The sequence below is a fragment of the Anabrus simplex genome, chromosome 1, assembly GCF_040414725.1.
Source record: "Anabrus simplex isolate iqAnaSimp1 chromosome 1, ASM4041472v1, whole genome shotgun sequence".
NCBI classification, from domain to species: domain Eukaryota; kingdom Metazoa; phylum Arthropoda; class Insecta; order Orthoptera; family Tettigoniidae; genus Anabrus; species Anabrus simplex.
Window position 1 is genome coordinate 124,596,270 of NC_090265.1, and position 13,868 is coordinate 124,610,137.

Here is a 13,868-nt window from a genome sequence, read left to right on the forward strand (position 1 = left end):
TGGTTCCATTGTGGAGTTTTATCTCCCGTATGCAGTTATCAGACTGTGCTTCATAAATAAGCTTCTGATAAGTTCACCTGCATACACCCCAGCGTCAGTGGGTAAGGTCTGACACATCCCACTCTGAAGAGTCTAGTGTCAGACCTAAGACGAAACGCTGGTTAATAGAGCAAACGCCGGAAAAGCCATACATCTAATTTTTGATCTGATTTTTGATATGCTCTATTGGTGGAAAAGAATCTAATTCCCTTCATGGGAACTTAGAATTTCCATTTGGAATTGCTAGGCGGGCATTGGTTCCATTGTGGAGTTTTATCTCCCGTATGCAGTTATCAGACTGTGCTTCATAAATAAGCTTCTGATAAGTTCACCTGCATACACCCCAGCGTCAGTGGGTAAGGTCTGACACATCCCACTCTGAAGAGTCTAGTGTCAGACCTAAGACGAAACGCTGGTTAATAGAGCAAACGCCGGAAAAGCCATACATCTAATTTTTGATCTGATTTTTGATATGCTCTATTGGTGGAAAAGAATCTAATTCCCTTCATGGGAACTTAGAATTTCCATCTGCATAATACTCTTCTCCCTACAGCATTAATATTTCTATTGCTGGTATGCTGGCAATAGATACGATGAAACATTCTTAACTATAATTTATTCTATTACAAGTTTACTAGCAAGCATGAAATACTTTATTGTTTTTCTGATCCTATAAATATATAATCTAGCGATTAGAAATTGTATACCACCGCCTCTCCTACCGTGCCGGTCAACATTCTGATGGTAAAAATATTTTCGACAAATTAGATTCGAACCGTCTTGTCACGGATTCGGACGATGCTGACTTCACGCTTTAGCGACCACAGCCACCACGTACCGCATGAAGAGCGAACGTATTACACGACTTATGTACGAATATTTTTATGCATCACATTACAGTATTCATACCACGAACAGTATTTTACAGTATATAATATTATAAGGAGACTGCAATTTAAGGTCCCCGTTGTTAATGAAAAAAAAAATGCCTGCGCATCATATCTTAAAGCAACCAGAATCATTGCTTCTAGCGAAATAGCATTTTCGTGCAGTTGACGTTTTAAATGAATCCTTCTTCGACACTAGACAATCCTTGCTGTTCGCTTATGAATTATAAATCCATCAAAGAACTCCGTTACATCCGATTTTCCAAGATTGTAAACTTTTGTTGGAACGCGGCTTCTTAACCTCTCTTGCACATCAAAATTATTTCCTATTTAACCAATAAATTCTCCCATTTTTCTAATGCTAATACTAGGTTATAATTTTAGTACATTTTTCATTAAAGTGCTGCAGTACTGGTAGTCAAAACTAACCCTTCTATTAGGAAAATCACAGATACGTTAATAAAATGTCAAGAAGGTTGAATATAAACAGCAGTTTAAACCAACAATATAGAAGGTTTAACTCTGAGCCAGGTTTAAACTTGATACAAAGTTTAAACCAATATGGGGAAAATGAATGTTAGTTTAAACTCAGACTTAAACCAGATTAAAATAAACCTAGTTTAAACTCATTTGGGGAAAACGGCCCTAAGTCTATTTTTATAACTTAAAATTTAACCTTGTTAACCACCACCACCAAAAAAATCCTGGGTGCGGTCTTCCCCATTGGCTGCAGCCTAGTCATCCTACTTTAAAATCCGGCTCGTTCGAGATCGTTTCATGTATCAATGGCTACTAGGACATCGATCAGTATGCAATCGTGCCCGACTGATAGTGTATAGTGATCTCTCGTTACGGTGTCCACTGGCATATTAACGAGTAGCGGTGAGAGGTTAATTTCTGATTAAACGAACGCAGGTATGAGAGATATTTGAGCATCATGCCGAACCTGTAGCAAACTGCACGAAAACTGTACGGGTATTCATCTACAGTATGTTCGAACAGAAATTTTACATAACCGGCGTTGTGAGGTCCAGGGGACGAGTCATGTAGTTAGTACAACAGAGCACATTCAGATGTTATCGCATCAGATGCCGGAAGTTGATCTCTTTTTCCGACTCAATACATATTGTCGAATGATTTCTAATACCGATCCGTTCTATGTATAGCAGTCAGTTCTTCGGTACAGGGCATTAGGATATACTGAACTACGTGTTGTTCTCGAGCGACCCGGAGAAACAAATAAATACATTAGCCCTTCAATCCAAAACGAAATTGACTGCTGCGATAAAATACTTCCGAAGAAAGTTGTTGCCAGGGTAAATAAAGCCAGGTGTTTTTCGGTGCTATCAGACGAAGAAAACGGATATGTGTAATACGGAAGAGGTAGCCGTTTGTGTGAAGTATGTTGATGATGATGGAAGGGTACATGAAGACGTTTTACGATTTTTGAGGTCTAGTCGTTGACAGGGCATCTGACAGGTGTATAAAAGTGTGGCGTAGATTGCCAGTACTTTTCTGGCCAACGGTTCGATGGTGCCGGAAATATGTCAGGTAAATTCAATAGTGTCCAAGCAGTAATTAAGGAACCTATCCTGCTGCACTGTACGTTCATTGTGCACCGCATTCCTTAAATCTAGCAGTTTCTAACGCTAGCGAAATTTAGCCTATGACAAACTGTCTACGAGTTAGAGAAAAATTATGATTTTTGTAACAGTCCCAAACGAAAGGCAAGTTTACCAAGTGGTATTTAAAATGCGCAAGCAACACCCAGCGCTAAATCACTAAAGAGGCTGTGTACTACGAGGTGGGTGGCAAAATATGAGGCACTGGACGACTTTATTGATTTATTGGAATACCTTCATGATACTCGAAGAAATAACGACGTGGGGTGATTCTGCAGTGTGCAAACTGATTGTAAATATGTGAACACGTCATGCTTGCAATTTAAACTCAGAAAAGCAAATTTTATGGTTTTGTGTTATGTGGATTGAAGTTGTTGGAGGAAGTCGTTTGACTTTGATTCGATTGGGGTACATCAAGGCGAAGATTCACAGCACTTTTTAACAAGATACATGAAAATCAACCACTATCTGTCCTATTTACAAGTTATTAATATTATTATTTAGAAGTCTTGTCTCAAGCATACCTACGGTTATTTCACATTACGCACGGTGACAGAAACAGAGTTTTTTTTTTAAAATAAGCAATGTTCCTATGTGGAAAGCCAAAGGAGACACCAGCAAATGTTAATATTGTGGGTCGGTTCGTTTACTTTACCACACGGGAATTCCCTTCGTTTGAAGCACAGCCGATGTCATTTGAATTGGCAAGAATTCTGCCGCTATCGCGGTAACCCCTGAGAGATTTCCTTGTGACCACATAACACCTTCAACTATTGTTTCTAGGTTTCGTCTGTTACTTTCTACTTTCTTTATCCTTTCTTGATCTAATTTCTTAATAATGGATGTCTCATATTTCATCCCTTGAGAAAATGATATGAAGTTGCTAAACTTTCTAGCCTAAAAGAACCCATGGCACTACAGCCCTTGAAGGGCCTTGTCCTACCAAACGACCGCTTTTCAGCCCGAAGGCCTGCAGATTACGAGGTGTCGTATGGTCAGCACGACGGATTCTCTCGGCCGTTATTCTTGGCTTTCTAGACCGGGACAGCTATCTCACCGTTAGATAGCTCCTCAATTCTAATCACGTAGGCTTAGTAGACCTCGAACCAGCCCTCAGGTCCAGGTAAAAATCTCTGATCTGGCCGGGAATCGAACCCACGGGCCTCCAGGTAAGAGGCAGACACGCTACCCCTACACCACGGGGCCGGCACAAACTATCAAACCTATATGGTATATTGTTTCGAAATGTTGTCTATACACTTCTTTTGCTTTCTTCCAATTGTCAAATTGACACTTAACTAATTGATCCCAGGGCTGGTTTCCTATTCCACCAGAATTTCCAAGCACAACGTAAAATTTTATCAACTCTTTATCAACTCTGGAATATCCTAACCATTCACATACTTCCAGCCATTATTTTCGGAATCTGAGTTTCCTGTCTTTAAATTTACGTAATAAAGGAAATTCATAGGGTTTTTTTTGAGGGCCCACGTGGAGGCCATGATCGTTAAGGCGTTGAAGCCTAAACGGTCTGACACCGTGGTTAGCCGGTTCGAGTCCTGTTGGTCGAAAAAATGTTCACCATCAGAATGTTGGCCGGCAAGGAGGAGAGGCGGTGGTATACAATTTCTAATCACTAGATTGCGTGCCAAAAGCCTGAATTAAATCCCAAACATCTCCGCTGCGCTCATATGGAGGGCATATGACGCTGTCGATGGTGATTCGTCCGTCGGATGGAGACGTTAAGCCTTGAGCAGACCCATTGGTGCTATTCGACAGGAGTAGCCTATGAGCCGGCACGGGTTTCACCCTCTCCCTTCCTACTATCATATATCACATCATTCACATTTCATCTCATTAACTCCTCTGATGAGGTTGACGTCAGGAAGGACATCCGGTCATAAAAACCCGCCACGACAGATCCATCTCACGACCCCGTAGTGAAACAGGACAAGGGTTGGACAAAGTTTTTCGGAGGGACCCACACATTTCCTAATATCGCACTTGGACTTCTTATTCCGCAGTTAATTTCCAGTTCACCGAGCTCAATAGCTGAAGTCGCTTAAGTGCGGCCAGTATCCAGTATTCGGGAGATAGGGTGTTCGAACCCCACTGACGGCAGCCCTGAAGATGGTTTTCCGCTGTTTCCCATTTTTACAGCTGGCAAATGCTGGGGGCTGTACCTTAATTAAGGACACAGCTGCTCCCTTCCAACTCCTAGCCCTTTCCCGTCCCAACGTCGCCATAAGACCTATCTGTGTCGGTGCGACGTAAGGCTACTTGAAAATAATAATAATAATAATAATAATAATAATAATAATAATAATAATAATAATAATAATAATAATAATAATAATAATAGTCCGGTTCACAAATGACGATATGTCACGTGTTGTAATTAGAGATTGCTTGTCATCATTGGTAGCTAAATTGATATTTTCGCGGTCAGTGCTGTTTACAACCAGATTCCCTGCCCCTACGCTCGTGCAAGGTTTCTTTATACAGTATTACACCGAGCTACTTCTTCACAGCCATTTGCTTTGAGACACAATTACACAACTTAGGTTGGAGAGAAATACTATGCTATGACATTTACAGACACAAAGCCGCACAAATTATCCACATTATTATAAAACGCACAGGTACGGTATTAAAAAAACTAACACACACAGTAACATCAGCTACATGCATTTACATGACGGATGTATGTACTGTAATTAGAAAAGAAATAAATACACGGACGCAGAACTACACATGGCTCACAGGAGATAAGAACATCGCAACCACTGAATCAGCAATCATGTAAGGGTGAGTTGGAGCGTTGTCATTGTCACTGTCAATGTTAAGGAGGCTATTTCCACAGTAAACGCCGGGCTGAGAGGCTAAAAGACGGTTGAGGCTCTGGCCTTCTGACTCCAACTTGGCAGGTTCGATCCTGGCTCAGCCCGGTGATATTTTAAGGTGCTCAAATACGCCAGCCTCGTGTCAGTAGATTTACTGGCACGTAAACGAACTCATGCGGGACTAAATTCCGGCACCTCTGCGTCTCCGAAAACTGTAAAAGTAGTTAGTGGGACGTGAAGCCAATATTATTATTATTATTATTATTATTATTATTATTATTATTATTATTATTATTATTATTATTATTCCGCAGTAAACGGAGAAAGAAGAAGCGCGACAACACAGCAAAGGTGTTGAACTTCCAGCTGGCTCCTCCGTCCCATCTCACGCATTTAGGACAATAAATTGTCTCAGTAAGTGCTCCTCATATAAAAAGTAATCATGCATTTATATATTTACGATAATGAGTACAAGCGCCTCAAGGGAGATATATCCCCCTTTTCATCCCCTTATCTACGCCACTGATTCGCTGCATTCGTTACGACCAATTACTCCAAGAAAACAAATCTTGAAAGAAAACAGTTCACGTTTTTAAAACAAACGTTTATGTTTTGAACGAACAACGGAAACAATGTAAAATAATTACCGATAAAAACCGGAATTATTGCAAACGCATTCGGAAGCATATTGCTAAGGCATAATAATTAAATTAAACGAGAACTATGCGTCGTTAATGCATAAACAAAAAATAACTAACTGGCTCGCCCGAATGCTCACACCTACGCAATGAGGTTGGCACGTGGGGGAAAAATTACTCTATGAGCAAGCAAAGACATTTCCCGTTCAGTAATGATAAGGACCGTATCCCCTAAAGTTCACCACTTCTGGAAGACCGAACGAGTGGTTTGAATCACGTAGCTGCCAGCTTGCGTTCGGGAGATAGTGGGTTCGAACACCATTGTCGGCAGCCTTGAAGATGGTTTGGTTTCCCATTTTCACACCAGGTAAATGCTTGGGCTGTACCTTAATTATAGTCACGGTCGCTTCCTTCTCGCTCCTAGTCCTTTCCCATCTATCCTAGTCATAAGGCCTATCTGTGCCGGTGCGACGTAAAGCGTATGTATGTATGTAGGGTATTCAGCCCAAAGGCTGGTTTGATCCTCTACAACTCCACCAACAGCTGCCATAGATAGCGTAGGTGTCACTGACGAGGCATACTAGGGAAATGAGGAGTGAGGTAGTTTCCCGTTGCTTTCCTCACTCAGTCAGAAGTTTCTATTACATATAAGTGTGCCAAGCCCACTGAAATGCATGCACCAACCGACCCTAGGAGCGATATTTTCACACAATTCATAACAGGAACTGGCTGCATACGGAACGGAGTTACTAGAACCACGTTGTCAAAGCCAAGGATGAGACTGAGACATGTCAATGAAAGTAACAAATTTATTCTAGCCCATACCAGAAGACATAGTGCACTGTAAACACTACATCCTACCAGCAAAGTGAACAATAAACTTCTGGAACTTCGAAAGTTTAAGTAGCACTAGGCTAATCAAAAGACCGTGCGCTCAATGAAAACAGCCTGTATATTTTGTTTCGTTAAGACTATGTATGAATCGATCATTACTTTTCAAGATCGTCACCGCTGTAGAATCACCAGGAATTGAATTATTAGCCATTGTTTCTGATTTCGGAGGCTGTGGAACACTGTAGAAGACGCTCGAAATATCAACACCGAACACATTCTATTAATCCTGCAGACTCTGAAAGAAACGTATGGGTTTTTGCTGACATGCCTCACTATAACAAACTTTTAAAGAACCACTTTCTGTAAAGGGATCATATTGGAAGAGAGTGTATGAAGTCAGTCATCTTGCGGTTACTGCACTGTAGCATATACAAGCAACAGTATATACTATCTGCGTCTCACGAGAAGTCGCGGCAGCTTGTAGGTACGGCACAAGTAACAGATACAGTACTACACTAAGCTACAAACAGTCCGACTCCTTGGCCGAATGGTCAGCGTTCAGGCCTTCGGTTCAGAGGGTCCCGGGTTCGATTCCCAGCCGGGTCGGGGATTTTAATCGCGTTTAATTCTTCTGGCTCGGAGACTGGTGTTTGTGCTTTTTCCAAGACTTTCCTCTTCATATTCAGACAACATAATACACTACCAACCACCACAGCAATACGCAATAGCGATTACATCCTTCCACATAGGAAGGGCATCCAGCCATAAAACAGGGCCAAATCCATATGTGCGACACAGTTCGCACTCGCGACCCCACAAGTGTGGAAAAAGCGGTAGAGACACTAAGCTACAAATATTAGTCGTCATAAACAGTGCGAGTTCTCTAAAAGAGATGCGTGTTCATTATTAAACTTCATTGTGCAGTACTTACAAGTGTGTAACTAAAGCGCAACTTCACCACCAAATTGAAACTTCACAACAGCACCTTAGTTCACAAGAATTACCGCAAACGAAACCGATTTTTCTTGTCAGGCCTTGAGACTTGAGATTGGAGCACCATGTTTACCCTCCACATGCACGTGACTTCTCGTCAGACGACCATAGTAAGTACTGTACGTTTATGAACAGCTTTTTAAATACGCTATTAGAATTAAGGCTTTGGCATCATGTCCGGCTCCATGGCTAAATGGTTAGCGTGCTGGCCTTTTGGCCACAGGGGTCCCGGGTTCGATCCCCGGCAGGGTCGGGAATTTTAACCTTAATTGGTTAATTTCGCTGACACGGGGGCTGGGTGTATGTGTGGTCTTCATCATAATTCCATCTTCATCACGACGCGCAGGTCGCCTACGGGGGTCAAATCAAAAGACCTGCACCTGTCGAGCCGAACTTGTCCTCTGACACTCCCGGCACTAAAAGCCATACGCCATTTCATTTCATTTTGGCATCATGATTAGTTGTCAGTGCAGTAGTATGATGTGGCAATAGCACGAATTAAGCCAGACCAGAAAGCATTATACGAGTACCTGGCATCTCCTCTGCGAATTCCGAAGTATCACTAAACGCACATCCCAAACTTTTTTTCTCGGCCGGGTGGCCCACAACTTTACTAGCAACCCAGCCGAGCGCAATAAAGCACTATCAGGCAGACGCCTAGTTGGCAGTCGCCTCCCCACTACCACCAAACATGCCCTAAGTGCTCATCCCATGGGTAGATCTCTCTATCCCAGAGAAAGAAATATACCAGGAACTCAGAACACAAGATGCCCAAAGAGTGAATGCTTTCCGTGTAATAGATGGCCGCACCAAGAAATTGTCAGAACATCTACTAACTAGTACAAGTCATAAATGAACAAGCCGAGCAACGCCTCTTCCACGACGGAGCCAACATAAGGAATAATAACTACGTCGTGATATAACCGCCGCAGCCCATCTTAGCCCAGCTACAAGATAAGCCTGAGTATATTCCCATCCTCCATGAGCCCCCAATAAGGACAACACCACTCCCACTCTCCCCTCCTACTATAACCACCATCACACTTCCCTCAACCACAACCAGTACATCCTGCCACATCTCCCCGGTCATGACAATAAACTTCCCCCACCCCCCTCCCATCCAACAATCCCCCAGCCCCCAACAGGCAACGACCGCAATGGCTCTACCAGATAACACCGCTGACCACGCAACACCGACCCAGCAGCCACCACCTCCCGAGTCAACTTACAGCTGAGTACTACGAGGCATCACCCCGGACATCGCTGAAAAGGAAATAATCCAAGAACTCCGTGCCACAGGCGTTCCTGTAAGGAGGGCCATAAGGATACGCAGCAATCACGGCCCAACGTACATGGTCCGGCTTCAACTACCGTCAGAACAAGACGTCCAGCAACTCATCACTACAGGAGCCCAAATATTCGGCGAACACCACCGAGTAGAACCTTCCCACTCACCACCCCCATCCATCACCCAATGCACATCACCGCCCCCCGGCCACCCCCCCCCCCCCCCTCCAAACCCGCCATGTCGACAAGCCTTTCCACAGCTCCCTCATTCAAGTCCCCACCTCCCACCCCCACCCACATTGGATCTTCACTTCCTTATCACCTCTCTGCACAACTGTACAGCTACCCTACATCTTCTAACCTCACACCTACTCCCAACCATTCTCATTCCACCATACCTACAGCCTACCTATATACAAAATCACGTGTACCAATAATTGTATTCAAAATCTCATGTACTAATAATTGTAACCTTATTGTAAAATCTGTAAGCACAAATGTATATGTAACTGTAAACACTACATAAATAAAGCACAGAGTAGCTACACTCCTTAGCCAAGAGGCCAAACTCTCACATCTCCTGAAACAATCAATGCTCCCCCTTTCCATCTCCTAACACCAACAAATTTCCAAATCCCGCCAAATCTCCTGGCCAGAGAGAAGGCGTTACCTTATAGGTGGCCCGCCCCTTCCCCAGGAAGGGGAATGAAAACATCCCCCTTGGTCCTTGGGAGTACCTGGCCTACAGTAGCGCTGCCCAGTGCTGCCTGCCTTCAAAACGTCACGCATACCTTCAGCGAAGCGGCACATTCAAGCCGCAGTGGGCCATCCCTTACTACTGTATATGATCCTGCGCAACATGTACACCCCTCCTGCGTTCAACACTCCTGGATTCATTATTTTCTCCTCCACCCAACCAAAACTTTCGGGTGTAGAAGACTGGAAAACTAATAGCAATGGCGTACTTTTCATATTTTAAAAAAACCTCAATTGCGACTATCACACCAAACCAATGTAGTTATTTCTTCGGTACAAACGCCACCCTACTTACACTGCACCTCGTACAAGACTGCCCAATTCAATTTCGTCTGTAAATTAAAACACATGAGCAGAAAAAAACGTGCTGGAATGGATCAACTATACCAGTTAAATATTAGGGACTTAAACATTTTCAGCATTTCACCACTAAAATGGCATGCCGTGTCATTACCTAACTGCAATTCTATTTAATATAATCATTTGTCTCCAGGCGGATGAGAGGCCACCTCCTGCACCCCGTGGCTGGCTCATCCCACGCCCTTCGCTCTGGTGCGCCGACCCCGCTTGCCCATGTCACATCCAACGTCCTCAACCTGGACGAGCATCTACCGCCAGCCAAGGCTCCAGCAACATCAGTACTCAGGTGAGTGAACCGCTTAGCATAACGAGTTTTCAAGTAGCTGATTTTTACAGAAGTGTGTAGGAACCATAGGTGATTAACTATGACAGGGATACCTTTTTCACAGTACAACGATGAAACACACTTTTGAGGTCTGTATAGAAATAGGAAATTTCGAAGCAATTAGTAGAAATCAATCACGAGGAAAAATGAAACCTGCATTAACAAAATACAAGAGTGAAAAGTTCTAGAGTGTACTCTAGAACTAAGAAAATTTACATCAGAATGCAATTGTCTATTGGGCAGAAATTTCACCACGCAGTATCGTGGAGCAGGCAGAATACCGTATGTACGGTGTAAAATAATTACATAAAACGGATCGGTATAAGAAATCGTTCGTCAATACGTATGGAGTTGGAAAAAAAGAGTCGAGCTAGGTTGCAGTTTTAAGGGGTCGATTATACCGGGACCTCCAGTTTACGTAGAATCCGAACCACACGGACGTGATTTTTTCATTTTAAAAACACCACAAGAATGAACCGAAATTTGAACTGCTGTCACTTTAATGAAAAGCCAGTAACAATGTCAATGTCACTCAGCTACTACATCCCCATGTACAGTACTAGACAAATGTAAAACTGGTCAATTCGAAAAACTAGATACTCCAAATTCTTCAGGATTCCCCTTGAAGTTCCTATTTATGGGTCCAAGTAGCATATAATTCGAATATCCTACAAATAAATACAGTATTTATAAAATTCGAAGTTTGGAATATATCAATATTATGACGTTCAGAACTGAAGAATGTTTTATCACTCCACGTATTAAGAGGGAATGTAATGAATATGGTATCAAAATCGATTTTTAAGCATGTTTTTTATAATGTACATAGTGTGATTTACATTGTGTATAAATGTTATAGTTATAGAAGGCATATTTTAGTTTTTTGAACTTACCATTGTAAAAATAAGATATTTTTTCACCATATAATCTAATATAAATACTCAATAAATTCGAATGTAAATAAGTAATCATTACAATAATTATAGTTCCACATGTTCCACAATGTGTAATGAACTACTCCTGAAAAAAAAAATCATAGCTCTGGGATTTATAGATTTTAAGAAAAGGCTGAGCATTTTTCATGTTTGAATATGGTAACCAAATTGTTAAATGCATTTTTTCTCGTAACATACAGTTTTCAGTTTTCTCAAAAGTCATAAATCTCAAAGCTATGACTTTTTTGGGAGTTGTTCATTATACAATGTAGAGCATATAGAAAATTGTAAAGAATACATACTTAAATTTTTATTTATAGGATATTATGTGGTGAAAAATGTATTTTTGCAATGATGAGTTCTAAATTTTAAAAACTAATATGCACATATAATTTATTACAGTTCAGTACTCATATTGTAGTGAAAACTTCGTATAATAAAAATTTCAAATGAAGTGCATCATTGGAATTCCTGTCATGGCTTTTATGCAAAAAGTGCGTAACTGTTAAATATTTATGTGTGTACCTTACATCTAGGTATCATAGTGTTTCGTTTATTACAGTTATTTATCTATAAGCACGCAGCCTCTGTGGCTCAGGCAGCAGCGCGCCAGCCTCTCACCGCTGAGTTCCGTGGTTCAAATCCCGGTCAATCCATGTGAGAGATGTGCCGGACAAAGCGGAGGCGGGACAAGTTTTTCTCCGGGTACTCCGGTTTTCCCTGTCATAATTCCAGCAACACTCTCCAATATCATTTCATTCCATCTATCATTCATTAATCATTGCCCCCAGAGGAGTGCGACAGGCTTCGGCAGCCGGCACAATTCCTATCCTCGCCGCTAGACCGGGGCTTCATTCATTCCATTCCTGACCCAGTCGAATGACTGGAAACAGGCTATGGATTTTAATTTTCATTTAAAATTCCATGCCTTTAATTCAATAAGTATTGTTCATTCCCCCCCTTAAGAACTTCAAGTAACATTACTGACGCAGCGCAAAAGAGAAAGCGAAAAAGGACACATTCGGCAACCGTACTGAGCGATAATATAGAATAGGAGTATTACTGCCGTTAACAACGTACAGTTCTAATTGACATAGTCGATCACACAGTAAAATACGTGAATATTTTATATAATGTAAATAAATTCATTACTTACTCTACGGTATATCAAGGCTGGAAGCTACGGTCTACAAATTATTGAATTAACATTTTTTAAAGGATTAAGAGATAAAGAAAAGAGACTGAAGCAGCTAAAGATTATAACTGATAGATCTCATTAAGAACAGCATAAGGCAGTAGCCTGAACAACAACTTTTCTTCTTCTTCCCAGCCTTTTGTCAATTTGATGTGGATTTGGCCAAGTTTTTCGGCCGGATGCTGGAGTCAGAATGGAGTCGAAGTCAGGTGATGCAGGAAATATTAGGAAATGAATTATTAAATTAATAGATGAATATTGTTACTTGGGCAGGAGAATAACTTACGATGGCAGAAGTAAAGAGGGCATAAAATGCAGAATAGCACAAGCAAGGAAAGTCTTGAAGAAATTTGCTCACTTCGAACACTAACACGGATTTTTCTTTTAAGACTTTCGTCTTGAGCATGGGACTGTATGGAACTGAAACGTAAACAATTCAGAGAGGATCGAAGCTTTTGAAATGTGGTGTTACAGGAGAATGCTGAAGGTGAGATGGGTAGATCGAATCACGAGTGAAGGGATACTGAATCGAACTGGAGAGAGGAGAACGATTTGGCGAAAAGAAGAGAGAGAATGATAGGGCACATCCTTAAGACACCCAGGACTCGTTCAGGTTTTGATGGGAGTGTAGACAGTAAGAACGGTAGTGGCATGAATATGACAAATAGATTAGAGTGGATGTAGGATGTAGTAGTTATGTAGAAATGGAAACGTTAGCACAGGATTGTGGCATGGAGAGTTGCATCAAACCCAAACAACACAGCCCTTCCTGACGCCAATCCTATATGGAGGGATGTATTCATTATTTGTTTCTATGGTGGTGGTAGAGTGGTGTATGTAGATGAAAAGTGTGTGAAGATGAATACAAACACCTAGACCCCGAGCTGGGGAATTTAACAATACGCAGTTAAAATCCCCGATCTAGCCCGGATTCGAACTCCGGACTCTCTAAACCGAAGACGAGAGCCCGGACTCACTGTCAACTGAACTGATATGGGGTAATATAATTTCTTGTGGCTATTGCTAGCCTGGTGCAGACCTTGTAAGGCAGATCCTCCAACGATGGTGGGGCATCTGCCGTGTATAGGAAACTGCGCGTTAATGTGGTGGAGAATAATGTGTGTGCTGTGTGAGTTGTTGGGATGTTGGGGACA

The 13,868-nt window shown here is 41.9% G+C and overlaps 2 protein-coding genes across 2 annotated transcripts in view; one reads left to right on the plus strand and one right to left on the minus strand.

The window, feature by feature from the left end:
- The window catches only part of nudC (nuclear distribution C, dynein complex regulator), a 332,523-nt gene that overhangs the window by 227,827 nt on the left and 90,828 nt on the right, over positions 1-13,868 (minus strand). The gene's annotated exons all lie outside the window — the stretch shown is intronic.
- The window catches only part of LOC136857319 (uncharacterized), a 65,154-nt gene that overhangs the window by 41,768 nt on the left and 9,518 nt on the right, over positions 1-13,868 (plus strand). Inside the window, exon 3 of the mRNA XM_068225293.1 lies at positions 10,393-10,545. Within this exon, the coding sequence (XP_068081394.1) occupies positions 10,393-10,545 (153 nt within the window). The remainder of the gene's footprint in view (positions 1-10,392; positions 10,546-13,868) is intronic.